This window comes from Eretmochelys imbricata, chromosome 1 (assembly GCF_965152235.1).
Source record: "Eretmochelys imbricata isolate rEreImb1 chromosome 1, rEreImb1.hap1, whole genome shotgun sequence".
Lineage (NCBI taxonomy): Eukaryota > Metazoa > Chordata > Testudines > Cheloniidae > Eretmochelys > Eretmochelys imbricata.
Genome location: NC_135572.1, coordinates 743,531 through 758,803, shown reverse-complemented (window position 1 = coordinate 758,803; position 15,273 = coordinate 743,531). Strand labels below are relative to the sequence as shown.

General features: G+C 72.0%; 1 protein-coding gene across 1 annotated transcript in view; it reads right to left on the bottom strand.

Moving 5' to 3' along the window:
* Positions 1-15,273, bottom strand: part of APBB1 (amyloid beta precursor protein binding family B member 1) — a 41,660-nt gene that overhangs the window by 7,976 nt on the left and 18,411 nt on the right. The window contains 6 exon segments of the mRNA XM_077809740.1: positions 5,000-5,127; positions 6,809-6,831; positions 6,834-6,945; positions 8,233-8,287; positions 8,423-8,493; positions 8,495-8,509. Of these exon segments, the coding sequence (XP_077665866.1) occupies positions 5,000-5,127; positions 6,809-6,831; positions 6,834-6,945; positions 8,233-8,287; positions 8,423-8,493; positions 8,495-8,509 (404 nt within the window).

Below are 15,273 nucleotides of genomic sequence, written 5' to 3'. Positions count from 1 at the left end.
TCTCCGCTCTGTATCTGGACCTCAAGAATTGAATTCAAGTCTGTCTTTATATTGATCTTTTCTTTTTAAATAAATTTTCGTTTAGTTAACAAGAATTGGCTAGAAGCGTGTATTTTGGGTAAGATCTGAGTTCTAATTGGACCTGGGTCTGGGGCTTGATCCTTTGGGGTCAGGAGAATCTTTTCTTTTCTATGATGCGATCAGATTTTCAGTAATCATCATCATACCTGACAGGTGTGTCTGGATGGAGGCCGGGCACGTTGAGGGAACTGCGTTGTTTGGACGTCTGAGTAACCAGGGAGGTACTGCATGTAGATAAATCTCCGCATTAAGCATCTTCGCAGAACTTCCACACGACTTCGTGTCAGGCCTCTTCGTACAACCTTGTCTTGGGTCTGTCCACGCGCGTCCTCTGTTTTCATGCAACTTTGTGTCAAGTCCTTTGATATGGGAACTTTGTATCAAATCCTGATATAGAAACCTTGTATTGAGCTTGGTATAATGTCATAGCCCCTAAGGACAGTTAAGGTAGAAGAAAAATGTCTTTTCCCGAGGACCAGAACAAGCTCCCCAGCCCCCGTTTTAGTCCATTGCCCCGTTGGATGAACGAGGTGTGAACGGGGGTGGTGGAAGGCCGGCACCTCCAGACAGCTGCAACCCTCGGAGAGGGGATGGGAGCCAGGGCCAAGAACAGCAAAACCGGCCCAGTGGGCTCACGGCAGAAGAGCAGACGTGTTGACGGCCTTGGGGGTTAGATGCGGCACCTTCTTTTGAAAACACCCTCTCTGGACGTAAACGTGGGGCAGTGGGACAGTGCCCAGAAGGAAGCACCGCCGGGGACCCACAGACACAAATTTTGACGCTGGGCTCGATTTGCAGGAGAGGGAAGCGGCTATATGTGCGAGGTGTCGTGCAGAGGACCTCGGGTCTCGTCTTGTCAACGTGGGAGCATTGATCCGGATCGGCAGAAGCCCGGCTCCACCCCTCCCCTGTCGAACTCAGCTGGCCAGAGATGTTCAGGGGAGCAACGAGCTGGTAACGAGGAGACGGCATGTGCGTGTGTGTGTGTGCGGGAGTGTAATATCCACCCTATGCCGATGACACAGTGGGGATTGATACATGGATTACCTTGTCCCCCCCGAAAAGATCCTGTCCAGAACTCGAAGTACCACACACAGAGGCTGGTTTGGGCTGGCTGGGTAAATCTCAGTAGTGGAATATCCACCTGCGTGTGGGCTTTGTCTGCCCCGGTCTGTTTGCAGTTCACGCTGGTGGAGTGTCCTCAGCTGGCTCCATGGGCAGCACCATCACAGTGAGTCTGACTGTTTTGCATGAATGCTGGTTGTGCCTCAGTTTCCCTGTGTATTGCACCAATGCCTGGGTGGTGGGAATAAGCATGTGTGACTTTTGCCGGGGCTGCTCCAGCTGCCTGCAGAGGTGCTGTGGCCGCCCCTTCATAACCTGAGACACCGGAGGGGGATGCGACCAGATGACTCTGGCCCAAGAAGCGAGAGAAAGGCCAGAGGAGGGCAGGTCAGGAGCCAGGCACCTGGAAGCGAGTCAGTCTCCGCTGGCTTGGGGTGCAGTGGGGGGGGGGGGGGGAGGGAACCAGAGCCCTGGCTCTGGGCTCCACTTGCCCCAAGATGGACTTGGCTGAAAGTCACTGATTTCTGTGCTAACAAGTTCTGCCCTACGCTGTGGTTCCTGTCGCCTAATAAACCCTCTGTTTTTCCGGTTGGCTGAGAGTCACATCTGACTGCAGAGTTGGGGGGCAGGACCCTCTGGCTTCCCCAGGACCCCGCCTGGGCGGACTCGCTGTGGGAAGCGCACGGAGGGGCAGAGGAGGCTGAATGCTCCGAGGTCAGACCCAGGAAGGGGGAAGCTGTATGTCCTGCAGACAGTCTGCTCACAGAGAGGAGACTTCCCCAGAGTCCTGCCTGGCTTCGTAGGGAGCAGTTCCAGAGCATTGCCTGGGGACTCCGAGACAGGGGTGCAGAGCCCAGCGCCCCCCCAAGCAGCGGCTGTTCCTCTGAAGGCCTTTTCAGATTCCAAGCAATTTCCCCCCCACATCCCAAACCCCAAGGCACAGTGCCTCCTCCCCAGACCGCTGGAGGCCCCTTGGAGAGCAGGGGGGCCCAGTGGCAGTGGGAAACGGGACTGAGGTACAGGGGGGCACAAGGGGGGCAGATGGCATGTGGTGGGGGGGTGACAAAGTGTGAATGTTCTTAATGTTTTGCCTGAACACTGTGTGTGCCTCAGTTTCCCCATGTGTTACTCAAGTACCGAGGTGGTGGGACAAGGGCGTGTTATCATTGCAGAGACCCCCAGAGGGCAGGTGTGGCTGCTGGTGGGCTGCAGAGAACAGCTGACAATTGGTAGCCTGGTGTCACGGAGTGTGGGGGAGTTGGGCCCCGCACCCCCCACTTCCTGTGATTCACCAGGACTCTCAGCCAGCCAGTAACACAGAAGGTTTATTAAATGGCAGGAACATGGTCTAAAACAGAGCTTGTAGGTATAGGGAACAGGACCCCTCAGTCAGGTCCATCTCGGGGAACAGGTAGCCTAGACCCTGGCTCTGGGTCTCCCTCCGTTTCCCCAGCCACCTCCAAACTGAAACCCCTTCCAGCCGTCTCAAACAGCCTCCCCCCGGCTCCTCCTCCAGCCTTTGTCCAGTTTCCCCTGCCGAAGGTGTTACCTGGCCCCAGCCCCCTCCTGAGTTACAGGTTCAGGTATCGTCCCGCAAGTGACGTCACCCCCTGATACCCCTCTACCATCCAGCACCAACGCAGCCAGTCCCAGTAACATCCGCAGGTCAATGCTCCCCACTCCTTGCTCCATCACACCTGGCAGCTGCTGGCCAGGCCCCCTCCTCTGCAAGGAGCAGCCGGGGATGTTGGTGCACCTGGGGTGACCTGCTGGACCGGGGAAAGGGACAAAGGACGGAGGACGGCAATGGGCGTGATGGGGGCTGGGCAGCTGGAAGTGAGTCATTCTCCTGGTTGGGGACTCAGGGGCGAGGGCCCAGGGCTCTGCCCCCCACCAGATGGACTTTGCTGAGGGTTCCCGATCCCGGTGCTACCAAGCTCTGTTCTACGCTGGGTTCCCGACGATAATAACCCGTCTGTGCCACACGCGGGCTGGGAGTCACGGCTGGCTGCGGCGTGGGGGGCAGGGCCCTTTGGGGGTGAGGGTCCCCAGGGGTCCCGCCCAGGGGGACTCGCTGCGGGGAGCTCATGGGGTGACCAGGGGGCTGAACGCTCTGAGGCCAGACTCAGGAGGCCCCGAAGCGGAGCAGGGTCCTTGCCCTGGGACAGGTGCCCTGAGGACAGACGCTGCCCCAGAGTCCTGCCTGGCGTCACTCAGAGCGGGGCCAGCGCCCCCAGCCTGGGCGCTCTGGAAAGAGGGCTGACGGGAGTGTGACGTTGTTGACATAATCTAGGACCACATAGATCATTGTTGCAACCAAGGTCCCGTAGTGGCACCAAATCTTGTATACAGGGAGTCAAAGAAGGCGTCTAAGACAAGGTGATGGTTTGCTGGTTAGGATGATGCTGTCTATATGTGTGTATCATTTCTGTACTTAAAGATATAGGTATTGGCTCTGTACTGTCTGTAGTTCAAACTTGTGCTGTGCTTCGGGGTGACACCGCAGACAAGTTGGTGTCAGCTCTGCCCAGCCCGCTGGATGGGTCATTAAGGACCATCAGCGATACAATTGCAGGGACTTGCCCATGTGACTCCAAACTCCATTTTGCTGTAACTTCCCACAGTAAGAACAAAGAGGGGTTCGTACACCTGGAAGAGACTATAAAAGGGTGATGTCTCATCTCCATCTGGTCTTCAGTCCTGATTCTTGCCTCTGGAGGGACTTTGCTACAAACCGAAGCTTTGAACCAAGGACTGATGACCCATCCCAGCTGGGGATGTTCTCCAGAGACTTAGAATCATCATAGAAACATAGAATATCAGGGTTGGAAGGGACCCCTGCAGGTCATCTAGTCCAACCCCCTGCTCGAAGCAGGACCAATTCCCAGTTAAATCATCCCAGCCAGGGCTTTGTCAAGCCTGACCTTAAAAACTTCCAAGGAAGGAGATTCCACCACCTCCCTAGGTAACGCATTCCAGTGTTTGAACCTGCAGCTTATTCCATCATTGCTGCAAGCCTGAACCAAGAACTTGGCCGTTACTGTCTGTCATTGATTCCATTTCACCAGTTCTAGCTCTCATCTCTATCTTTTCCTTGTATGAATAAACCTTTAGATTTTAGATTCGAAAGGATTGGCAACAGCGTGATTTGGGGGTAAGATCTGATTTGTATATTGACCTGGGTCTGTGGCTTGATCCTTTGGGATCGAGGGAACCTTTGTTCTTTTACTGGGGTATTGATTTTCATAACCATCTGTCCCCATAACGAGGGGGCCCTGGTGGGGATACTGGGAAACTGGAGTGTCTAAGGAAATGGCTTGTGTGACTTGTGGTTAGCCAGTGGGGTAAAACCAAAGTCCTATCTGTCTGGCTGGTTGGGTTTGCTTTGATGTGCACAGAAATCCCAGCCTTGGGCTGTAACTGCCCTGCTTTGAGCAATTTGTTCTGAATTGGCACTCTCAGCTGGGCCCCGCCAGAACCAGCCTCGTTACAGGAGGCCAGACGGGGAGAGCACACGGAGTCCACGGCACATGGCGGGCCAATGAGGGCAGACAGTGGCCATGGCACACTGGAGGCAGATGTGGTGCAGACGGAGGGGCACATGGGGGGCAGAGGGGGCAGTTGGGGGCCATGGCACATGGGGGCCAGACGGGGGGGCACACCGGGGCCATAGCACGTCGGGGGCAGATGGAGGTCATGGCACATGGGGGCCAGACGGGGGGGGACACGGGAGGACACACCGGGGTCAGACGGGGGCCATGGAACACGTGTCCCGGAGCGTCAGGGTGGCTGGGCGAGGGGGCCCCCAAGCTGCGCCCTGCAGGGGCACGGCCGGTTGCCCAGGGCCACCTACCTGCCATCGTCCCGGCCGACGCCCCACACGCGGATGGTGGCCACGGGCTGGGCGTGCAGCAGCGTCCTCGCCACCGGCTCCAGCAGCTGCAGCGTCTCGTGGTCCAGGAACATCAGCATGGCCCGGCCCTAGGGGGAGAGCGGGGTGAGCGGGGGCAGGGCGGGGGAGGGGCTCGGAGAGCGGGGTGAGCGGGGGCAGGGCGGGGGAGGGGCTCGGAGAGCGGGGTGATCGGGGGCAGGGCGGGGGAGGGGCTCAGAGCGCAGGGTGAGCGGGGGCAGGGCGGGGGAGGGGTTCAGAGCGCGGGGTGAGCGGGGGCAGGGCGGGGGAGGGGCTCGGAGAGGAGGGTGAGCGGGGGGAGGGAGGGGGAGGGGCTCGGAGCGCGGGGGTGAGCGGGGGCAGGGCGGGGGAGGGGTTCGGAGCGCGGGGTGAGCGGGGGCAGGGCGGGGGAGAGGCTCGGAGCGCGGGGTGAGCGGGGGCAGGGCGGGGGAGGGGCTCGCAGCGCGGGGTGAGCGGGGGCAGGGCGGGGGAGGGGTTCAGAGCGCGGGGTGAGAGGGGGCAGGGCGGGGGAGGGGCTCGGAGAGCAGGGTGAGCGGGGGGAGGGCGGGGGAGGGGCTCGGAGAGCAGGGTGAGCGGGGGGAGGGCGGGGGAGGGGCTCGGAGCGCGGGGGTGAGCGGGGGGCAGGGCGGGGGAGGGGCTCGGAGCGCGGGGTGAGCGGGGGCAGGGCGGGGGAGGGGCTCGGAGCGCGGGGTAAGCGGGAGCAGGGCGGGGGAGGGGCTCGGAGAGCGGGGGCAGGGCGGGGGAGGGGTTCGGAGCGCGGGGTGAGCGGGGGCAGGGCGGGGGAGGGGCTCGGAGAGCGGGGTGAGCGGGGGCAGGGCGGGGGAGGGGCTCAGAGCGCGGGGTGAGCGGGGGCAGGGCGGGGGAGGGGCTCGGAGAGCGGGAGTGAGCGGGGGCAGGGCGGGGAGGAGGGCTCGGAGAGCGGGGTGAGCGGGGACAGGGCGGGGGAGGGGCTCGGAGAGCGGGGTGAGCGGGGACAGGGCGGGGAGGGGTTCAGAGCGCGGGGTGAGTGGGGGCAGGGCGGGGGAGGGGCTCGGAGAGCGGGGGGCAGGGCGGGGGAGGGGCTCAGAGCGCAGGGTGAGCGGGAGCAGGGCGGGGGAGGGGCTCAGAGCGCGGGGTAAGCGGGGGCAGGCGGGGGAGGGCTCAGAGCGCGGGGTGAGTGGGGGGAGGGCGGGGGAGGGGCTCAGAGCGCGGGGTGAGCGGGGGGCAGGCGGGGGAGGGGCTCAGAGCGCGGGGTGAGCGGGGGCAGGGCGGGGGAGGGGCTCAGAGCGCGGGGTAAGCGGGGCAGGGCGGGGGAGGGGCTCAGAGCGCGGGGTGGGGGTGCAGGGCGGGGAGGGGCTCAGAGCGCGGGGTGAGCGGGGGCAGGGCGGGGGAGGGGCTCAGAGCGCGGGGTGAGCGGGGGCAGGGCGGGGGAGGGGCTCAGAGCGCAGGGTGAGCGGGGGGAGGGCGGGGAGGGGCTCGGAGCGCGGGGTAAGCGGGGGCAGGGCGGGGGAGGGGCTCAGAGCACGGGGTGGGGGTGCGGGGTGGGGGTGCAGGGCGGGGGAGGGGCTCAGAGCACGGGGTCGGGGGGAGGGGCTCAGAGCACGGGATCAGCATAGGGTCAGAGGTCAGACCTGGGGCAGGGCAGCAGTGGGGGGATGCCTGGCTGGGGATTAGCCCTATGGGGACCCCATTCCCTGCAGCTCACTGCCCAGCCCAGCCCGCGCCCCCAGGGACTGGCCCCGCCCCCCTCCTCCCCCCAGCTGCCCCGCTCACCTGGTCCCAGCCCCCCAGCGGGGGGGCCCGCGGGGGGCCAGCTGGCGGATGCAGGAGTTCACAGCCGCGCTGCTCTTGCCTGGCGCCATCTCCTCCTCGCTCATCTCCACCCAGCCCAGCGACCGCACCGGGAAGCTCTGGGGAAGGGGACACACCATGGGCCGCTGCCAGCCCCCCAAACAGCCCCCTCAAGGCACAGCCTCCCCAGCCAGTCCCCCCCGAATAGCCACCCCGCCAGCCTCCCCCAAACAGCCTCACCTCCTGGCAGAGTCACCACCGCCAGCCCCCCCACCTGGTACAGCCCCCCGGCCACCCCCCACCGACTCTCCTCCTCCTGGCAGAGCCACCACCGCCAGCCCCCCCCCCCGGCACAGCCCCCGGCCACCCCCCACCGACTCTCCTCCTCCTGGCAGAGCCACCACCGCCAGCCCCCCCCCCCCGGCACAGCCCCCCGGCCACCCCCCACCGACTCTCCTCCTCCTGGCAGAGCCACCACCGCCAGCCCCCCCCCCCGGCACAGCCCCCCGGCCACCCCCCACCGACTCTCCTCCTCCTGGCAGAGCCACCACCGCCAGCCCCCCCCCCGGCACAGCCCCCCGGCCACCCCCCACCGACTCTCCCCCTCCTGGCAGAGCCACCACCGCCAGCCCCCCCACCTGGTACAGCCCCCCGGCCACCCCCCCACCGACTCTCCTCCTCCTGGCAGAGCCACCGCCGCCAGCCCCCCCCCCCGGCACAGCCCCCCAGCCACCCCCCACCGACTCTCCTCCTCCTGGCAGAGCCACCACCGCCAGCCCCCCCACCCGGCACAGCCCCCCAGCCACCCCCCCACCGACTCTCTCCCTCCTGGCAGAGTCACCACCGCCAGCCCCCCCACCCGGCACAGCCCCCCAGCCACCCCCCCACCGACTCTCCCCCCTCCTGGCAGAGTCACGCCGCCAGCCACTGGAGGGCCCAGGGTCTGACCGAGGGGGGCGGACGGGAGACATGGGCTGGCTGGGCCCAGGGTCTGACCCAGGGGTGAATCATACCAGGCTAAATGGAGTCACTTGCTGTACTTAGCCGGCAGCTCCTCCCAGCGCCATGACAACCGTAACCCGGCAACCCCTGCTGCCCCGGCGCCGTGACGACCGTAACCCGGCAGCCCCTGCTGCCCCAGCACCACGACAACCGTAACCCGGCAGCCCCTGCTGCCCGGCGCCGTGACGACCGTAACCCGGCAGCCCCTGCTGCCCCCGGCGACGACCGTAACCGGCAGCCCCTGCTGCCCCAGCACCACGACAACCGTAACCCGGCAGCCCCTGCTGCCCCAGCACCACGACAACCGTAACCCGGCAGCCCCTGCTGCCCCGGCGCCGTGACGACCGTAACCCGGCAGCCCCTGCTGCCCCGGCGCCGTGACGACAGTAACCCGGCAGCCGTACCTTGGAGCCCAGGGGCGAGCCCAGATGCAGCGTCTGTTCCTCGGCTTTCGGCGCGCTGAGGAAGAGCAAGAGAGGCTGGTGAAGCCCTGGGCACTGCCTGGCGCTTGGCCCCCCGCACCCCACGGGACGGGCCCCTGGGCTGATCTCCGTCACCCCCAGCCCGTGGATCCTGCAGCCCTGCCCTACTCACGTGAGGCTCAGCAGTGCCAGGTGCAGGGTGGGCTGCTCCAAGCCCTGCTGCCCGGGCTCCGGGGTCCCCTCCCTCCGACGGGACGTCCTGGGCGAGGAACAGAGCGTCACAGCGTGTCAGGATGGACAGAACCTGCCCTGGGACCCCTCACAGCCCTGCCCTGGGACCCCTCGCGGCCCCCGCCCTGCCCCTGGGACCCCTCGCAGCCCTGCCCTGGGACCCCTCGCGGCCTCCGCCCTGCCCCTGGGACCCCTCGCAGCCCTGCCCTGGGACCCCTCGCGGCCCCGCCCTGCCCCTGGGACCCCTCGCGGCCCTGCCCTGGGACCCCTCACAGCCCTGCCCTGGGACCCCTCGCGGCCCCGCCCTGCCCCTGGGACCCCTCGCAGCCCTGCCCTGGGACCCCTCGCGGCCCCGCCCCTGCCCCTGGGACCCCTCGCGGCCCTGCCCTGGGACCCCTCACAGCCCTGCCCTGGGACCCCTCGCGGCCCCACCCTGCCCCTGGGACCCCTCGCAGCCCTGCCCCGGGACCCCTCGCAGCCCTGCCCTGGGACCCCTCGCGGCCCCACCCTGCCCCTGGGACCCCTCGCAGCCCTGCCCCGGGACCCCTCGCAGCCCTGCCCTGCCCAGGGACCCCTCGCGGCCCCGCCCTGCCTCTGGGACCCCTCGCGGCCCCGCCCTGCCCCTGGGACCCCTCGCAGCCCTGCCCTGGGACCCCTCGCGGCCCCACCCTGCCCCTGGGACCCCTCGCAGCCCTGCCCTGGGACCCCTCGCGGCCCCGCCCTGCCCCTGGGACCCCTCGCAGCCCTGCCCTGGGACCCCTCGCGGCCCCGCCCTGCCCCTGGGACCCCTCGCAGCCCTGCCCTGCCCAGGGACCCCTCGCAGCCCTGCCCTGGGACCCCTCGCGGCCCCCGCCCTGGGACCCCTCGCGGCCCCGCCCTGCCCCTGGGACCCCTCGCGGCCCCGCCCTGCCCCTGGGACCCCTCGCAGCCCTGCCCTGGGACCCCTCGCGGCCCCGCCCTGCCCCTGGGACCCCTCGCGGCCCCGCCCTGCCCCTGGGACCCCTCGCAGCCCTGCCCTGGGACCCCTCGCGGCCCCGCCCTGGGACCCCCTCGCGGCCCCGCCCTGCCCCTGGGACCCCTCGCGGCCCCGCCCTGCCCCTGGGACCCCTCGCAGCCCTGCCCTGGGACCCCTCGCGGCCCCACCCTGCCCCTGGGACCCCTCGCAGCCCTGCCCTGGGACCCCGCGCGGCCCCGCCCTGCCCCTGGGACCCCTCGCAGCCCTGCCCTGGGACCCCTCGCAGCCCTGCCCTGCCCAGGGACCCCTCGCGGCCCCCGCCTTGGGACCCCCTCGCGGCCCCGCCCTGCCCCTGGGACCCCTCGCGGCCCTGCCCTGGGACCCCTCGCAGCCCTGCCCTGCCCTGCCCAGGGACCCCTCGCAGCCCTGCCCTGGGACCCCTCACGGCCCCGCCCTGCCCCTGGGACCCCTCGCAGCCCTGCCCTGGGACCCCTCGCAGCCCTGCCCTGGGACCCCTCGCGGCCCCCACCCTGCCCCCGGGACCCCCTCGCAGCCCTGCCCTGGGACCCCTCCTCGCAGCCCTGCCCTGGGACCCCTCGCGGCCCCCACCCTGCCCCCGGGACCCCTCGCAGCCCTGCCCTGCCCAGGGACCCCTCGCGGCCCCCGCCTTGGGACCCCTCGCGGCCCCGCCCTGGGACCCCTCGCGGCCCCGCCCTGCCTCTGGGACCCCTCGCAGCCCTGCCCCGGGACCCCTCGCAGCCCTGCCCTGGGACCCCTCGCGGCCCCACCCTGCCCCTGGGACCCCTCGCAGCCCTGCCCTGGGACCCCTCGCGGCCCCGCCCTGCCCCTGGGACCCCTCGCAGCCCTGCCCTGGGACCCCTCGCGGCCCCGCCCTGCCCCTGGGACCCCTCGCAGCCCTGCCCTGCCCAGGGACCCCTCGCAGCCCTGCCCTGGGACCCCTCGCGGCCCCGCCCTGCCCCTGGGACCCCTCGCAGCCCTGCCCTGGGACCCCTCGCAGCCCCGCCCTGGGACCCCTCGCAGCCCCGCCCTGCCCCTGGGACCCCTCGCAGCCCTGCCCTGGGACCCCTCGCGGCCCCGCCCTGGGACCCCTCGCGGCCCCCGCCCTGCCCCTGGGACCCCTCGCGGCCCCGCCCTGCCCCTGGGACCCCTCGCAGCCCTGCCCTGGGACCCCTCGCGGCCCCACCCTGCCCCTGGGACCCCCTCGCAGCCCTGCCCTGGGACCCCCGCGCGGCCCCGCCCTGCCCCTGGGACCCCTCGCAGCCCTGCCCTGGGACCCCTCGCAGCCCTGCCCTGCCCAGGGACCCCTCGCGGCCCCGCCTTGGGACCCCTCGCGGCCCCGCCCTGCCCCTGGGACCCCTCGCGGCCCTGCCCTGGGACCCCTCGCAGCCCTGCCCTGGGACCCCTCGCGGCCCCGCCCTGCCCCTGGGACCCCTCGCAGCCCTGCCCTGGGACCCCTCGCGGCCCCACCCTGCCCCTGGGACCCCTCGCAGCCCTGCCCTGCCCAGGGACCCCTCGCGGCCCCCGCCTTGGGACCCCTCGCGGGCCCCCGCCCTGCCCCTGGGACCCCTCGCAGCCCTGCCCCGGGACCCCTCGCAGCCCTGCCCTGCCCAGGGACCCCTCGCAGCCCTGCCCTGCCCAGGGACCCCTCGCGGCGCCGCCCTGCCCCTGGGACCCCTCGCAGCCCCGCCCTGCCCCTGGGACCCCTCGCAGCCCTGCCCCGGGACCCCTCGCAGCCCTGCCCTGGGACCCCTCGCAGCCCCCGCCCTGCCCCTGGGACCCCTCGCAGCCCTGCCCTGGGACCCCTCGCAGCCCTGCCCTGGGACCCCTCGCGGCCCCCGCCCTGCCCCTGGGACCCCTCGCGGCCCTGCCCTGCCCCTGGGACCCCTCGCAGCCCTGCCCTGGGACCCCTCGTGGCCCCGCCCTGCCCCTGGGACCCCTCGCAGCCCTGCCCCTGGGACCCCTCGCAGCCCTGCCCCTGGGACCCCTCGCAGCCCTGCCCTGGGACCCCCTCGCGGCCCTGCCCTGCCCAGGGACCCCTCGCAGCCCTGCCCTGGGACCCCTCGCGGCCCCGCCCTGGGACCCCTCACGGCCCCGCCCTGCCCCTGGGACCCCTCGCAGCCCTGCCCTGCCCAGGGACCCCTCGCAGCCCTGCCCTGCCCCTGGGACCCCTCGCAGCCCTGCCCTGCCCCTGGGACCCTCTCACGGCCCTGCCCTGGGACCCCTCGCAGCCCTGCCCTGCCCCTGGGACCCCTCGCAGCCCTGCCCTGCCCCTGGGACCCCTCGCAGCCCTGCCCTGGGACCCCTCGCAGCCCTGCCCTGGGACCCCTCACGGCCCCGCCCTGCCCCTGGGACCCCTCGCAGCCCTGCCCTGGGACCCCTCGCGGCCCTGCCCTGTGACCCCTCGCGGCCCTGCCCCGGGACCCCTTGCGGCTCCACACCCTGCCCCTGGGACCCCTCGCGGCCCCCGCCCTGCCCCTGGGACCCCTCGCAGCCCTGCCCTGCCCAGGGACCCCTCGCAGCCCTGCCCTGCCCAGGGACCCCTCGCAGCCCTGCCCTGGGACCCCTCGCGGCCCCACCCTGCCCCTGGGACCCCTCGCGGCCCCGCCCTGCCCCTGGGACCCCTCGCAGCCCTGCCCTGGGACCCCTCGCGGCCCCGCCCTGCCCCTGGGACCCCTCTCAGCCCTGCCCTGGGACCCCCTCGCGGCCCCGCCCTGCCCCTGGGACCCCTCGCGGCCCCGCCCTGCCCCTGGGACCCCTGGCAACCCTGCCCTGGGACCCCTCGCGGCCCTGCCCTGCCCTGGGACCCCTCGCAGCCCTGCCCTGCCCAGGGACCCCTCGCGGCCCTGCCCTGCCCTGGGACCCCTCGCGGCCCTGCCCTGGGACCCCTCGCGGCCCTGCCCTGCCCTGGTACCACCTCGCGGCCCTGCCCTGCCCTAGGACCCCTCGCAGCCCTGCCCTGCCCTGCCCTGGGACCCCTCGCGGCCCTGCCCTGCCCTGCCCTGGGACCCCTCGCAGCCCTGCCCTGGGACCCCTCGCAGCCCTGCCCTGCCCAGGGACCCCTCGCGGCCCCGCCTTGGGACCCCTCGCGGCCCCGCCCTGCCCCTGGGACCCCTCGCGGCCCTGCCCTGGGACCCCTCGCAGCCCTGCCCTGGGACCCCTCGCGGCCCCGCCCTGCCCCTGGGACCCCTCGCAGCCCTGCCCTGGGACCCCTCGCGGCCCCACCCTGCCCCTGGGACCCCTCGCAGCCCTGCCCCGGGACCCCTCGCAGCCCTGCCCTGCCCAGGGACCCCTCGCGGCCCCGCCCTCCCCTGGGACCCCTCTCAGCCCTGCCCTGGGACCCCTCGCGGCCCCGCCCTGCCCCTGGGACCCCTCGCGGCCCCCGCCCTGCCCCTGGGACCCCTGGCAACCCTGCCCTGGGACCCCTCGCGGCCCTGCCCTGCCCTGGGACCCCTCGCAGCCCTGCCCTGCCCAGGGACCCCTCGCGGCCCTGCCCTGCCCTGGGACCCCTCGCGGCCCTGCCCTGGGACCCCTCGCGGCCCTGCCCTGCCCTGGGACCCCTCGCGGCCCTGCCCTGCCCTAGGACCCCTCGCAGCCCTGCCCTGCCCTGCCCTGGGACCCCTCGCGGCCCTGCCCTGCCCTGCCCTGGGACCCCTCGCAGCCCTGCCCTGGGACCCCTCGCGGCCCCGCCCTGCCCCTGGGACCCCTCGCGGCCCTGCCCTGGGACCCCTCGCAGCCCTGCCCTGGGACCCCTCGCGGCCCCGCCCTGCCCCTGGGACCCCTCGCAGCCCTGCCCTGGGACCCCTCGCGGCCCCACCCTGCCCCTGGGACCCCTCGCAGCCCTGCCCCGGGACCCCTCGCAGCCCTGCCCTGCCCAGGGACCCCTCGCGGCCCCGCCTTGGGACCCCTCGCGGCCCCGCCCTGCCCCTGGGACCCCTCGCAGCCCTGCCCCGGGACCCCTCGCAGCCCTGCCCTGCCCAGGGACCCCTCGCGGCGCCGCCCTGCCCCTGGGACCCCTCGTAGCCCCGCCCTGCCCCTGGGACCCCTCGCAGCCCTGCCCTGCCCCTGGGACCCCTCGCAGCCCTGCCCTGGGACCCCTCGCGGCCCTGCCCTGTGACCCCTCGCGGCCCTGCCCCGGGACCCCTTGCGGCTCCACCCTGCCCCTGGGACCCCTCGCGGCCCCCGCCCTGCCCCTGGGACCCCTCGCAGCCCTGCCCTGCCCAGGGACCCCTCGCAGCCCTGCCCTGCCCAGGGACCCCTCGCAGCCCTGCCCTGCCCTGGGACCCCTCGCAGCCCTGCCCTGCCCAGGGACCCCTCGCGGCCCCGCCCTGCCCCTGGGACCCCTCGCAGCCCTGCCCTGGGACCCCTCGCGGCCCTGCCCTGTGACCCCTCGCGGCCCTGCCCCGGGACCCCTTGCGGCCCCACCCTGCCCCTGGGACCCCTCGCGGCCCCGCCCTGCCCCTGGGACCCCCTCGCAGCCCTGCCCTGGGACCCCTCGCGGCCCCGCCCTGCCCCTGGGACCCCTCTCAGCCCTGCCCTGGGACCCCTCGCGGCCCCGCCCTGCCCCTGGGACCCCTCGCGGCCCCGCCCTGCCCCTGGGACCCCTGGCAACCCTGCCCTGGGACCCCTCGCGGCCCCTGCCCTGCCCTGGGACCCCCTCGCAGCCCTGCCCTGACCAGGGACCCCTCGCGGCCCTGCCCTGCCCTGGGACCCCTCGCGGCCCTGCCCTGGGACCCCTCGCGGCCCTGCCCTGGGACCCCTCGCGGCCCTGCCCTGCCCTGGTACCCCTCGCGGCCCTGCCCTGCCCTAGGACCCCTCGCAGCCCTGCCCTGCCCTGCCCTGGGACCCCTCGCGGCCCTGCCCTGCCCTGCCCTGGGACCCCTCGCGGCCCTGCCCTGCCCTGCCCTGGGACCCCTCGCAGCCCTGCCCTGCCCTGCCCTGGGACCCCTCGCGGCCCTGCCCTGCCCTGCCCTGGGACCCCTCGCGGCCCTGCCCTGCCCTGCCCTGGGACCCCTCGCGGCCCTGCCCTGCCCTGGGACCCCTCGCGGCCCTGCCCTGGGACCCCTCGCGGCCCTGCCCTGCCCTGGGACCCCTCGCGGCCCTGCCCTGCCCAGGAACCCCTGGCGACCCTGCCCTGGGACCCCTCGCGGCCCTGCCCTGGGACCCCTCACGGCCCTGCCCTGCCCTGGGACCCCTCACGGCCCTGCCCTGCCCTGCCCTGCCCAGGGACACCTGGCGACCCTGCCCTGCCCTGCCCTGGGACCCCTCGCAGCCCTGCCCTGGGACCCCTCGCAGCCCTGCCCTGCCCTGGTACCTCTCACAGCCCTGCCCTGCCCTGGGACCCCCCGCGGCCCTGCCCTGCCCTGGGACCCCCCGCGGCCCTGCCCTGCCCTGGGACCCCTCGCGGCCCTGCCCTGGGACCCCTCGCAGCCCTGCCCTGCCCTGGGACCCCTGGCGACCCTGCCCAGGGACCCCTTGCAGCTCTGCCCTGCCCAGGGACCCCTGGCGGCCCTGCCCTGCCCTGGGACCCCTGGTGGCCCTGCCCTGCCCTGGGACCCCTCGCGGCCCTGCCCTGCCCAGGGACCCCTGGTGGCCCTGCCCTGCCCTGGGACCCCTCGCGGCCCTGCCCTGGGACCCCTGGCGACCCTGCCCTGGGACCCCTCACGGCCCTGCCCTGCCCTGGGATCCCTGGCGACCCTGCCCTGGGACCCCTCGCGGCCCGGCCCTGCCCTGCCCTGCCCTGCCCTGTCCTGGGACCCCTGGCGACCCTGCCCAGGGACCCCTTGCAGCTCTGCCCTGCTCAGGGACCCCTGGCGGCC